At 41.2% G+C, this 14,899-nt stretch overlaps 1 protein-coding gene across 1 annotated transcript in view; it reads right to left on the bottom strand.

Moving 5' to 3' along the window:
* Window positions 1–14,899, bottom strand: part of rgs11 (regulator of G protein signaling 11) — a 150,122-nt gene that overhangs the window by 113,174 nt on the left and 22,049 nt on the right. The window contains exon 4 of the mRNA XM_043711561.1: window positions 733–839. Coding sequence (XP_043567496.1) covers window positions 733–839 — 107 coding nt within the window. The remainder of the gene's footprint in view (window positions 1–732; window positions 840–14,899) is intronic.

Below are 14,899 nucleotides of genomic sequence, written 5' to 3'. Positions count from 1 at the left end.
TTTTCTATGTTCTATGTTCTATAAACATCTCCAGAATGACCAGGGTAAAAGAGATACATTTCAATTATTTACATTTATTTATAATATATCCAGCATGAAAATTCAAAACAACGTCACCAAATAGGTAGACTGAAGTTACTTAAATTTCCTCCCCAGGTTATACACAGAATTGGACAAATGGTCAACTCAAATGTGATCAAATGTTGATTTGTATTTTTCACTTAAATACATTAGAATGATATGCAACTGAGAAGTAAATTCTGAATCTTACAAATTATTGCAATTTCATACACATTACATTCACTGGCACACTCTCATAACCCATGCTAACATTAAGCTGTTCAGTTACAAAGAGCAACACATTTCCTCAGCATGTCATGCTTCAAGTTGCCCAAGATGAAGGCTGAGGCCTTTATACCCTCAGGTCACATGCCACGATATAATAAGCATATCACAAGCATATCCCTTAAAGGCATACTGACAACATTTTCTGTTGTTGATTGAACATTAATCTTGTTTAATAAATATTTACAAATGTTGAAATTCAGTCTTTTATAGCTGATTAAAGCTGCATTTATTTTATCTTGAAGTCCACCCTTGTACAGTAAATAATTTTACATGTAAAAATCAGAAAGCATTCTGACTTATATTGATATATATTCATTAATCAACAGGTAAAGACAATGGCACAATTTCCCTGTTTGTAAAGTTATTAAGTTTACAAGGTCTTACCTGAAATCGATAAGGAGAATCATCTGCCCGAAGAACAAAATTCTTTGGATCCTTTAGTGGGTAAATGTAGCCATACTTTACTATTAGGTCACCAAGATGAAGAGACTCTGCAATACAAAAATAAAACTTCCCAATTAATTGCAATTCACTAATTATACAAATGGTTAGCCAGAAATACTCGAGACAATATATATGTACAATCACTGTGCTTTGGTATCAAACTGCAGGCCTATCATTTAAGCAGAGGCAAAGATGTATTTTTTTAAATGAATCAATATATTTGTTAAAATAGTACAAAGATAAATGTATATGAATGTGTGAAAATTTGTATGATAACATCCTGTACAATAAATTTCCAGATTTTAACCAGAATTTCACATTTGCCATATGATTTCAATATTTTTCTTCATAATTGACTGAAAAACACAGCATTTACTTGACAAATATTTCTTAAATGATAACTAATTATAGCCAATTTTCATTTCAGCTTTCAATGATGGGCTTTTCATTTTCTAAGAAAAGGAGTACATTTCCTTTTTTTTCCTAAAAGTGAAGATTGGAAAATAGTTCTAATTCTCCCAGAATGCTGAAATACAAAGCAATATTTGACAAAAATAATTTTTCTACTAAATCAAGATGAAAGCTAAAGCCTGAAGTATAAATTATGAATCAATATCATTCAAAGTAAAATTATATTGAAGTCAATTCTAACTTTCCCTGGACTTTGAAATAGGCAAGCTGATGAAATACAAGAATAGAAGGGTTAAAATCAGCAATGGTAATACAATTGAATGTCTTAGACAATTAGATTCTTCATTTTTGAAGATGATCATTATCTGAATCTTTAGTGGCACTCAAGTGTAATTTATAACTCTTAGAATAAGAAGCTCCCTCAGTCCTGTGTCATATGCAGCAGACAAACACATATTTACAAATATTATTATAGCTATGGTTTCCTGGAACAGGTCACCAGCATTTTGGCTAAGGTTACAGTTTGAGCTGAAAATGTGTTGCTGGAAAAGTGCAGCAGGTCAGGCAGCATCCAAGGAACAGGAGAATCGACGTTTCAGGCATAAGCTCTTCTTCAGGACGTCGATTCTCCTGTTCCTTGGATGCAGCCTGACCTGCTGCGCTTTTCCAGCAACACATTTTCAGCTCTGATCTCCAGCATCTGCAGTCCTCACTTTCTCCTCTAAGGTTACAGTTTAAAGAGTACCACTGTACATCAAACATGGCTGACCAGGAGACCCTCACAGTCTGCCTGAAGCATATTTGAAGGTCTTATAGGTTGATATTTGGCCAACTTTAGTGCTCTTTCCACAGCCATCAAGTCCTAGAACAGGAACCCAGAGGTTCTACCTGAAAGGTATAAGGGAGCCAACCACCGCACCACAAAACGTCTCCACTTATCAATCTGAACCTGAATGGTCTCCAAGTCTTGTACCATATGGAGATGGTCTGCATTAGGATCTGACGAGTTACAAATGGAGTTAAATAATAAGCAATCAGAAAACACCCGCAGAAATGAGCTCATTTTGGAGGGAAGGTCCTTGACAAAGCTCAGCCAAAGATGAGGAAGTCATATGCTGATTCCCTGCAGAAATCCTCCACCAGTGTTCTGGAGATGAGATGACTGACCTCCAACAACCACAAACATCTTCCTTTGTACTAGGTATGATTCCAACCAGTGGAGAGTTTACCATTCACTTAAGTTTTGCCAAGGCACTTTAATGTCACACTTGTTCAAATGTTGCCTTTATATTACCTCTTTCCCATTAAGCTCTCTTGTTCATACTTGGACCAATGGTTGCATTGAGATCAAGAGGCAGATGGTCATGGCAGAACCCAAGCAGAGTATCAACGAATAGGTTCCTGATGAATAACAGCTACTTGATAGCACTGTCATTAACCCCTTTCATCACTGTATAGGTCTGTTGATCAAGTACAGGTTGATGAGCAGTAATTAGCTTGATTGAATTGTTAGGTCTTTAGTAGGTAGGACGCACCTGGGCAACTGCCCAAAATACCAAGTAAGTATTATAGCAGTACTGGATCAGCTTGACTATACAGCATGGCTAGTTCTGGAGCATATCTTCAGTACCATTGCTGAAATATCGTCAGGGCCCATAGCCTTTACAGTAACCAGTGCTTTTTGCTGTTGATTGATATCATGTAGAATTCATCAAAAATGTTGAAATCTGGCATTTGTGCTGCTGGGGACTTCAAGAGGAGGTTGAGATGGATCATTCACTCCGCACTTCCAATGGAAGATGGCTGCAAATGTTTTAGCTATGACTTTTACACTGATGTGTTAGATTAGATTACTTTCAGTGCAGAAGCAGGCCCTTTGGCCCAACAAGTCCACACCAAACCTCTGAAGAGTAACCCACTCACATTTACCCCTGCCTAGTGCACCTAGCACTAATAGCAATTTAGAAAGCCAACTCACCTGACCTGCACATCTTTGGACTGTGGGAGGAAACCCACGCAGACACAGGGAGAATGTGCAAACTCCACACACAGTCACCCAAGTCATTACAAGGCTGGAATTGAACCTGGGACCCTGGTGCTGTGAGGCAGCAGTGCTAACCACTGAGCCACCGTGCCACCCCAGGTTGAGCTTCCCCATCCTTGAGGAGGGAGGTGTTTGTGAGCTGTCACTCTTATTGTTTAATGGTCAACTGTCCTCTAACATTCATGACTAGATGTGGCAAGATTGTAGAGCTTTGCTTGATCCATTGGTCTCTGATCTGATTTTTCATGCCTATACTTTAACAACGATCTTTAATTTAAACACATTAGAGCAATATTTTTGAGGGCTCAAAAATAAGTTTTAGAATTTACAAAGTAAAGAAATCCTGCCAACACATTCATACTTCTGTTTGTTGTGCCTATAATTATATCAGTAAGCTGGAATTTCTCAAGTTCATCAAGATTTCTAAAAATTGTAAGGTGTTACAGATGCTTTCTCCTTGAGTCAGATTCAAGTTTTCAAAATGTTTGCAATGGAAAATTAATCACTTCTGTCGGGCCATAAAGGTTGCACTCAAATATTTTCCAATTAATATAGAAATCTCAAATGCGTACAATGTCAAAAATAAACATCAATTCGAGCGAAGTAATTTCCACTCCCTTTAGGGTATAAATTTAAAATTAGCTAGATTAAATGTTTGTTTTTACCACACTGTGGCACTTTGGAACATTTTGATCACTTTCCTTCAGGTCCAGTAAAATATTACAACAAACCTTTCTGCACATAATAGTTTTGTGCTGCCAAGGTCTGTTCCTGGGTAAAAAATGGAACAACAGCAGTCATTCATCTAGTCAAATGTTCACTTACTTGTACTTCTTTCAATCTACTCAACTGTATTCGCTCCTCCACACTGGCATGAGCACTTTACAGAATGTCAATACACATTTGAATCTTCTGGTAGCAGGCCATTTTAATACATCATCTGTGCTCATATTTTGGTCCTAGATTTGCTGCAATATTCCAGCAAAGTCCAACGCAAGCTAGAGGAACAGTCCCTCATTTTCTGCTTAAGCACTTGACAGCCTTCTGGACAAGATTAAGTTTGACAAATTCAGGCCATAAACTGTCCCCCATTTTGTTCCCTTTTCAGCATCTAGTTTTCTTAGTTGAGCAGAGCCAACCTTTGTTCTGTTATTAACATAGAACAAAGAACAATACAACGCAGAACAGGCCCTTCAGCCCTCGATGTTGCACCGACCTGTGAACTATTCTCAGCTCGTACCCCTAAACTATCCCATCATCATCCATGTGCTTATCTAAGGATTGTTAAAATCTCCCTACTCTACTCTAAACCTATCCCATTTCTCTATAATCATGACAACTCCCTTTGCATTTTGATCTGTGTCACCTGGGCACTCTAATCTTGCTTACTCTTTCACTTATAGGATTATAAAACCCATCAGCTTTCCATGTCTCTCTCTTCAGTTCGAAAAAGAGCCTTTTAACTTGAAAGATTACTTCTGTTCCACTCTCCAAAGATTCTGCGAGACCTGCTACATCTCTCCAGCATTTTCTGTTATTACTTCAGATTTCCAACATCTGCAGTATTTGCTTTTACTTAAATGATACATCTACAATGTTTCCAGGTTTTACATGGATGAATTCCTCACTCACAGTTGCTTGATGTGCACTGTTTAGCTAAGTAAATAAAATCGCAGTTTTGCTTTTCTACTGTTTAAATGATGATGCAAAAATAATCTGCAGAAATGGCAGATTCTTAATTTTCTATGGCCTATATCTTGTGATATCATTCAAAGAAGTCTTGTGGAGAACTTTTAAACCATTATGGAGAGTTTTATGTTAAGACCAAACCCAAATTAGATTAAGCATCTTGAGCAACTGAATTAGATAAATCACCTCAGTTTGAGCAATGCTGCTCTTTGAAAAGCTCCAAGCCTGTCTGTCTGATGATTGTTTCCGAGCAAAAAGAAAGCTATTAATTAAAATGGTGTTCAATGCTCATCATTGGAACTCAGGGGATGTCTGTTTCTCCAAAACATGATAGCTCACAACGATCATCAGACACAAGGAGGAATCACAGAGAAATGACTCACCTTTTCCTCCCCTAATCAGTAAGGAAATTAGGTAGTTGGTAGAAACACTTCCTATGAAGTCTGAGGATAGATATTTTTCTTCGCTGTCCCAGACACTACCTGAAAATGTTTATGATCGGATAAACTGGTGCTAATCCATATTCCAATTCACTTCCTGGATAGTACTGCATAAAATTATCCATTTTTGTCGCAGCCTATGCTTTTGCACCAGAGAGTTCCTCTAACGGAAACAGATGCAAATCAGTCCTAGACAGCTCATATGGGATTATTGTGCTGCAGCTCTTTGAATTGTAATTTAGGTATAATCTGTGTTAAGGAAAAGGTTAGTATTGCTCAGGAAGGCCTTTGAGCTGAGGTTATCATCAGAATCATTTGAGGTGTCAATGTCCATGATTGTTGCCAATTAATATGTCACCTCACTGTGTCTAATTAAGGACAGTGAGTAGGCTTAGTGGTTTGTAGGGCCAATGAGGACACAGGGAGTTTTGGCTGATTGGTACTTACATTAGGAAAGGTGGGCTCTGTCGATATAGGCAGGGGAATTGCAAGGACACTTCAACATGGAGCTGTCCTCTGGAAATTTCTAAAGTTGTTCCAAAGTAAGTGTGGCCATCATTTTGTAAGGGGGAACCCCTCCAACAGAATGGCCAGTGGCTGAGAATGTTGCCCTTGTGATTTTTGCAGGTTTGGGCAGAGGGATTAAAAAGACCACCAGTGGTGCACTGGTTTTCTGCGAGATGGCTACCTGCTCTCCCACCCCGGACAATGAACAGTTCATCCAACATTTCCCCAATTTGCCCCCATTGTCACTTAATTAGCCAGCTACTATTACCAAGTGGGTGCCAGGTGCTCCTCAGACGCCATCTTCTGTAAGATTGCTTAAAGACAGGGTCCCACCAGGGAACTGTCCCAGTGCAAGATTCTTTATTTTTACTCCGTTTGATTCCTCCAAACTGGAAAGTCCAGCCCTTTATTCCTGACTAGCTGAACTTTCATTTGATTATTTTTACTGCTCCAGCATTGTTAAAAATTGCTGTTAGTTATTTCCCTTTAGAAAGACAAAATAACAATGCAGATTCTGCCCTGACTATGGATAAAATCCTGTCTTGAGGGCTGATGATTAAAAGCTCTGTCCCAGAAGCACCAACCAGAAGTAGTGACCATTACTGAACTGCAGGCAATCCCATCAGCCCAAGGAGCCCAGGATCCAGGGTCCCAGTGAGACAGAGGTGGGAAGCTAGACTTAAGAGGGCAGGGAGTGGTAGAATTCAATAACTGGCTGATCTTGAGGAGAGTGGAGGGTTGTCTCTAATTTGGTCAGATGTCCAATACAAGGAGGTTCCCACCTACTTGCCCAACACTAGCCTGTCCATAAAGCTGCCAGGCCTCCCTCATACTGTAGGCTCCCGCACTGTGGGTCAAAGATCAGTGGCAGTTAGATGAGATCTTTAAGTGTGAATTGGACTCAGTAGGCCCATGAGTGGGTGGGCCAGCTGACATCTCCCCTTCTCCATAGGTTTTGAGGAAGGTTGGATGGGGAGACAGGCCATTTACTTTACTTTCCTAGTTGCCACCTTGCGTTCAAACTCACTGGGAACAAAATACACAGATCAAATGCAGACATTCGCTCATCATGCTTAGACTAGTTTGTAGAAAGAGGTCTCCAGCTGGTCTAACACCTCTGCTCTTTCCCCATTTCTCTTGCAAATGTTTTCTATGGTATGATTAGCTCTGGGTTGCTAATACCAGATCAGAAAGGACATCTCTGAATCCTTAACTGATAATTTTTTGATGAATGAGACAAGCCATACCTCAGCAAGCTCCACTGAACCTACCGACACCTGCAATAGTTGTTTCAGGGTGAAGAGTCTGGAGATGTTGCTCTTCTACTCTAATTGCTCTCCTAGTAGTGCATCAATAGTATACTATTTGGCTTTGTCCACAAGAGCTTTTCTGAAGGGTTTTATGGTGTTGAAGCAATGATCAATTCCATAAGCCTTTCAGCTAAGTTAACTTTGGTTGACTTTCATACAGTTGCGTTAACACCTGTCTATAAATTGGCAGTCATTTCACTTGGCTGTTGACAATATGAAATGAACTGAAGATTGTGAATCCTGAAACTGACTCAAACTTTAATTCAATCTAAAATCCAAAAAACTTTGTCAAGGATCCTTGCAATCATAATAAGAATAAATGGAGGATTTAATTATTCCTTAATCCTTTAGTGTCCAAAGCAAAAAGAATCTTGACTGCCAGCCTTTGTCAGTTATTTGTTGATCCAGGAAAAAAAGACCAATTATTTATTTAAATAACATAAATTCTGATAGAATGTCATTGAATTGTCAGTCCACGGTGAGATGTTTGCTTTCCACCATCAATTACAGTTTTTAAAATTGCAAGTAAAAATGTACATTGCAGTGTGGTATTTTTGGTATTATTGTTGGGTTTCTCCCCTTTCTGATATTGCAGCGTTAAGAGTTGTTTTTGCACACATTTATTGTTGCTGTAGCATTAAAATTATCAGTTGACTTCTTTCTTTTGTTGTTGTGGGTTTAAAAGGTGTTTTTTTTTTAAATTTCTTGAAGCACTTTTAAAAGCTCCAAGCTTGTAGGAGTGGGATTTTGCCTGTAGGTGGTGCTGCCACCAAAAAGGGAGTGATGATTGCATGCAGGCTTTTTAAAATCTTTACACAAATTCAAAAAAAGAAATTGGCAGAACTGACTGATGGCTGAACACAGGAAAGGCCTCATGAGTTTAGAAAGCATTTCTTTCAATGCTTGTAAGTTTTTTTTTTGAGAACTGCTTTAGAGCTATAATTTTGGAATTATTTAAAACTCCCGCTTTTTTAATGGGGTCAGCAGTAGCGTACTATTTCCTTTTAAAGAGAGAGATAGCCAGACAGACAGAAGGTAGAATACTCATTGTGCTTCAGCATGAGCTTCAATACATTTTGATCACAGCACATTAGTCTTGGTTGTAGTTGTAACTTCAGTTCTGAACTTGGGCAGATTGACTGACAGGTTACCATTAGGTAAAAGCTTTTTACCTTTCATCTTTTAATGTCCACTTATTACCACTAACAATCTGTACGAATCACTTTTGGTCTCCACTTGTGACAACATGACACAATTTGTCATTTATTAGCCTTTGCAAATACACCACAAAAAGTTAGGATCTTTTGAGTCAGATATCTTGAAGTCTACTTTTAACACTAACTATTTACAATGCTGCAATATCAGCAATGCTGCAATATCAGCAATAGTAAAGAAGGCTAATAGCATGCTGGCCTTCATAACAAGAGGAATTGAGTATAGAAGCAAAGAGGTGCTTCTGCAGCTGTACAGGGCCCTGGTGATATCACACCTGGAGTACTGTATGCAGTTCTGGTCTCCAAATTTGAGGAAAGACATTCTGGCTATTGAGGGAGTGCAGCGTAGGTTCATGAGATCAATTCCTGGAATGGCGGGATTACCTTACACTGAAAGACTGAAGCGACTGGGCTTGTATACCCTTGAGTTTAGAAGACTGAGAGGGGATCTGATTGAGACATATAAGATTATGAAAGGATTGGACACTCTGGAGGCAGGAAACATGTTTCCGCTGATGGGTGAGTGCCGAACCAGAGGACACAGCTTAAAAATACTGGGTAGACCATTTAGGACAGAGATGAGGAGAAACTTCTTTACCCAGAGAGTGGTGGCTGTGTGGAAAATGCTCTGCCCCAGAGGGCAGTGGAGGCCCAGTCTCTAGATTCATTTAAGAAAGAGTTGGATAGAGCTCTGAAAGATAGTGGAATCAAGGGTTAGGGAAATAAGGCAGGAAGAGGATACTGATTAGGAATGATCAGCCATGATCATCTTGAATGGCGGTGCAGGCTCGAAGGGCTGAATGGCCTACTCCTGCACCTATTGTCTATTGTCTATTATCATGGATTATACACATAGTCTATGTTCTGTGGTTAATAATGTTACTGTACATTACATAAACATAACTTACTACACTCAATCCACTGCCCAAAGTGAGTGAGTGAAGGTGAGGTGATTGCCTTTATACTGGAACATCAGATGTTGTGATGCCTTGTAGCTGTCTAAAAATTATAGGCCTAACTGGTAAATATAAACCATAATACAACTGAGCTTTATTGGAAAAGGCATTGAGCTTCATACTAAGGGGACCCAGCAAGGAATTGTTCCGGGACCAGAAGAGATCCCAAAAGATAAATTTAATTGATAAATTTGATGTGTGCAGTTGTAAGGACAGGAGTATCCCTCCAGAGACTGTTGATTTGAACCGTAATTAGCAACTGGCCTGAAGTAAAGCAGTGCTCATTAAGTAATGTTCCTTAGGGATGAGTATTGTGTGTTGTCTCTTGAAGCAACAGATTTCAGTTGATTCCTATTTTATCCCATTATCAAATCAAAGCAAATTCTAAAAACTACCAACAATCACTTTTGGTTCCAGGAATGGATTCTGACAAATATTGGTATTTAGTAAATATTAGAGAACTGTCATCTCTGCTTTTAAATTGAAAGCCTAATCAGGCCACAAATGATGATGGACTATTGGTAAAACGCTAGACAAATGGAGTGCAGCAATCTAGGATCCATTCAATTCTCAGTATGCATGTAGGATTAACCCACTGTGGCAATTCCTTAAATTATTCAAACTTTGACAGCTTGGTTTATTAGAATAATTGCTCATGTAGAGAAGCAAATCAATATTTGGATTGACATCAGTATGCATGTGGTTTTATAACTGAAGAACGTTTTTACAAATAAGAGACACAGGTAAGATTCCAAAAGTAACAATGCTACATCATTGTCGAACGTCATGTTCAGGTGTTAGGATGATAGACATTATGAATGCCAATTGTATGGCACCTCATGTCTTTACAAAAATGAAGGCTGGTGACAGGAACCCTACAGGCAGAACATAGATACACAAATACTAGATAGTCTGAATCAAAAGCACAGGCCATCCCAATTCCAGAAGCTTTCAGCCATCCAATATACTTTTCGCAATTCACTGAAGACTGGTTCGTAGATTTTCAGAGGTGCTTTGCAATCTATGCGAGTTGAAAAAGGTGGTGCTGGAAAAACACAGTAGGGCTGGCAGCATCCGAGGAGCAGGAGAATTGACGTTTCGGGTATAAGCCCTTCTTCAGGAATGAGGCTGGTGTGCCAGACGGGCTGAGATAAAATGTAGGGGGGAGGGAATTTGGGGGAGGGGCGCTGGGAATATGATAGGTGGAAGGAGGTGAGGGTGAGGGTGATAGGCCGGAGACGGGGTGGGGCAGAGAGGTCGGGAAGAAGATTGCAGGTCAAGAGGGCAGTGCTGAATCCGGGGATTTGGACTGAGATAAGGTTGGGGGAGGGGAAATGAGGAAGCTGGACAAATCTATATTCATCCCGCGTGGTTGGAGGGTTCCTAGGCGGAAGATGAGGCGCTCTTCCTCCAGGCGTCCTGTGGTCAGGGTCTGGCGATGGAGGAGGCCAAGGATCTGCATGTCCTTGGCGGAGTGGGAGGGGGAGTTAAAGTGTTCAGTCATGGGACGGTTGGGTTAGTTGGTGCGGGTGTCCCAGAGGTGTTCCCTGAAATGTTCCGCAAGTAGGCGGCCTGTCTCCCCAATATAGAGAAGACCACTTTGGGTGCAACGGATACAGTAAATGAAGTGTGTGGAGGTGCAGGTGAATTTGCGACGGATATGGAAGGATCCATTGGGGCCTTGGAGGGAGGTGAGGGGGGAGGTGTGGGCACAAATTTTGCACTTCTTGCGGTTGCAGGGGAAGGTGCCAGGAGTGGAGGTTGGGTTGGTGGGGGGTGTGGACCTGACGAGGGAATCGTGGAGGGAATGGTCTCTCCGGAACGCTGATAAGGGTGGGGAGGGAAATATATCCCTGGTGGTGGGGTCTGTTTGGAGGCGGCGGAAATGACGGAGTATGATACGATGTATCGGAGGTTGGTGGGGTGGTAGGTGAGGACTAGTGGGGTTCTGTCCTGGTGGCGATTGGAGGGCGGGGTTCAAGGGCGGAGGAGCGGGAAGTGGAGGAGATGCGGTGGAGAGCATCGTCGACCACGTCTGAGGGGAAATTGCGGTCTTTGAAAAAGGAGGCCATTTGGGTTGTTCGTAAGTGGAATTGGTCCTCCTGGGAGCAGATGCGGCGGAGGCGAAGGAATTGGGAATATGGGATGGCGTTTTTACAGGGGGCAGGGTGGGAGGAGGTGTAATCTAGGTAGCTGTGGGAGTCGGTCGGTTTATAGTAAATATCTGTGTTGAGTTGGTCGTCCGAGATAGAAATGCAGAGGTCTAGGAAGGGGAGGGAGGAGTCTGAGATGGTCCAGGTAAATTTGAGGTTGGGGTGGAAGGTGTTAGTAAAGTGGATGAACTGTTTAACCTCCTTGTGGGAGCACGAGGTCAACATAGTAGTGCCACAACAATATCTAGATGATAGTATTATGTTATACAAATAGCAATTCTTTTCTGAAGCTATTTGTAAATCTTTATAATGCTATCATACAGCAACTCTGTGATATTGTCGAGGAAATCCCAATTGGTTTATTTGCATTGTAAAAGGTTTGCTACACTGTACAGGCCACTGGTGAATCTGCATCTAGAGAGCTGATAGTTTTGGTCTCATCTTTTATAAAGGGATATACTTGTAATGAAGGCAGGTCAGAAACATTTCCAATAAAACCAAAGAACGAAACCCAAAACATTAACTCTGATCTCCCTCCACATATGTTAACAAACCTGTTGAGTTTCTTGAGTAATTTTGTTTCAGAAAAAATGACACTCGGTTAAATCCTGGGAAAAGATTTTGATTTATCAGGTTGCTTCTAGTTGAGAAGTATAAAGCCTATGTTACAATCTCTGCAGAGACGTTTGACCTGAGATTTGAGCTTCCAGTTATTAGCTGAAAAAAATGACAAGTTTCCACTTTAAAATATTTTACTGTAACAAGCCACTAAAATAAACAATTTACTTGACCTTATTTTCTTTTCCTTGGGTAGATTATTTAAGCTGCAGGAATCAGGAAGAAAGCAGCAAATTCCCAAAATGCTGTCTATTGAGTAGGAATTTTGAATGACAATCTCAACATGCTTTCCGAAATTTACAGGGAGTTCTTAATTCATTCAGCACAGAAAAAGTCATCTTTCTCACTGGCCTTCCAGAATGAATTTCTTCGAATCCTAAGAACGCTACTTATAGAGTCATGATCATAGAGATGTACAGTACGGAAACAGACCCTTCGGTCCAACCTGTCCATGCCGACCAGATATCCCAACCCAATCTAGTTCCACTTGCCAGCACTTGGCACATATCCCTCCAAACCCTTCCTATTCATACACCCATTCAGATGCCTCTTAAATGTTGCAATTCTACTAGCCTCCACCACTTCTTCTGGCAGCTCATTCCATACATGTACCACCCTCTGCTTGAAAACGTTGCCCCTTCAGGCTCTTTTATATCTTTCTCCTCTCACCTCTAGTTCTGGACTCCCCCACCCCAGGGAAAAGACTTGATCTATTTATCCTATCCATGCCCCTCATAATTTTATAAACCTCTATAAGGTCACCCCTCAGCCTCCGATACTTCAGGGAAAACAGCCCGAGCATATTCAGCCTCTCCCTATAGCTCAAATCTTCCAACCCTGGCAACGTCCTTGTAAATCTTTTCTGAACCCTTTCAGGTTTCACATCGTTCTGATAGGAAGGAGACCAGAATTGCACGCAATATTCCAACAATGGCCTAACCAATGTCCAGTACAGCTGCAACATGACCTCCCAATTCCTGTACTCAATACTCTGACCAATAAAGGAAAGCATACCAAACGCCTTCTTCACTATCCCATCTACCTGTGACTCCACTTTCAAGGAGCTATGAATCTGCACTGCAAAGTCTCTTTGTTCAGCAACACTCCCTAGGACCTTACCATAAAGTATACAAATCCTGCTAATATTTGCTTTCCCAAAATGCAGCACCTCACATTTACCTAAATTAAATTCCATCTGCCACGCCTCAGCCCATTAGCCCATCTGATCAAGATCCCATTGTAATTGGAAGTAACCCTCTTTGCTGTCCACTACACCTCCAATTTTGGTGTCAACTACAAACTTACTAACTATACCTCTTATGCTCACATCCAAATCATGTATACAGATAATGAAATATAGTAGACCCAGCACTGATCCTTTTGGCACTCCACTGGTCACAGGCCTCCAGTCTGAAAAACAACTTTCCACCATCACCCTCTGTCTTCTACCTTTGAGCCAGTTCTGTATCCAAATGGCTAGTTCTCCCTGTATTCCATGAGATTTAACTTGCTAACCAGTTTCCCATGCGGAACTTTGTCGAATGCCTTACTGAAGTCCACATAGATCACATCTACCACTCTGCCCTCATCAATCCTCTTTGTTACGTATTCAAAAAACTCAATTAAGTTTGTGAGACTTGATGTCCCATGCACAGAGCCATGTTGACTATCCCTAATCATTCCTTGCCTTTCCAAATACATGTACAACCTGTCCCTCAGGAATCCCTCCAACAACTTGCCCACCACCGACGTCAGGCTCACTGCTCTATGGTTCCCTGGCTTGTCCTTACCACCCTTCTTAAATAGAGGCACCACGTTAGCCAACGTCCAGTCTTCTAGTACCTCACCTGTGACTATCATAAGACCATAAGACATAGGAGTGGAAGTAAGGCCATTCGGCCCATCGAGTCCACTCCGCCATTTAATCATGGCTGATGGGCATTTCAACTCCACTTACCCGCATTCTCCCCGTAGCCCTCAATTCCTTGTGACATCAAGAATTTATCAATCTCTGCCTTGTAGACATTTATCATCCCGGCCTCCCACTGCACTCTGCGGCAATGAATTCCACAGGCCCACCACTCGCTGGCTGAAGAAATGTCTCCGCATTTCTGTTCTGAATTTACCCCCTCTAATTTTAAGGCTGTGCCCACGGAAGCTAGTCTCCCCGCCTAACGGAAACAATTTCTTAGCGTCCACCCTTTCCAAGCCATGTATTATCTTGTAAGTTTCTATTAGATCTCCCCTTAACCTTCTAAACTCCAATGAGTACGATCCCAGGATCCTCAGCCGTTCTTCGTATGTTAGACCCACCATTCCAGGGATCATCCGTGTGAATCTCCGCTGGACATGCTCCAGTGCCAGTATGTCCCTCCTGAGGTGTGGAAACCAAAACTGGACGCAGTACTCCAAATGGGGTCTAACCAGAGCTTTATAAAGTCTCAGTAGCACATCGCTGCTTTTATATTCCAACCCTCTTGAGATAAATGACAACATTGCATTCGCTTTCTTAATCACAGATTCAACCTGCATGTTTATCTTGAGAGAATCCTTAACTAGCACTCCCAGATCCCTTTGTACTTTGGCTTTATGAATTTTCTCACCGTTTAGAAAGTAGTCCATGCTTGTATTCTTTTTTCAAAAGTGCAACACCTCGCATTTGCTCAAACTAAACTTCATCAGCCATTTCCTGGACCACTCTCCCAACCTGTCGAGATCCTTCTGCAGCCTCCCCACTTCCTCAGTACTACCTGCCTGTCCACCTA

This window comes from Chiloscyllium plagiosum, chromosome 21 (assembly GCF_004010195.1).
Source record: "Chiloscyllium plagiosum isolate BGI_BamShark_2017 chromosome 21, ASM401019v2, whole genome shotgun sequence".
In the NCBI taxonomy this organism is placed as follows: domain Eukaryota; kingdom Metazoa; phylum Chordata; class Chondrichthyes; order Orectolobiformes; family Hemiscylliidae; genus Chiloscyllium; species Chiloscyllium plagiosum.
Note: the sequence above shows the minus strand (reverse complement) of the source record. Positions and strands in the feature narration are given on the sequence as shown.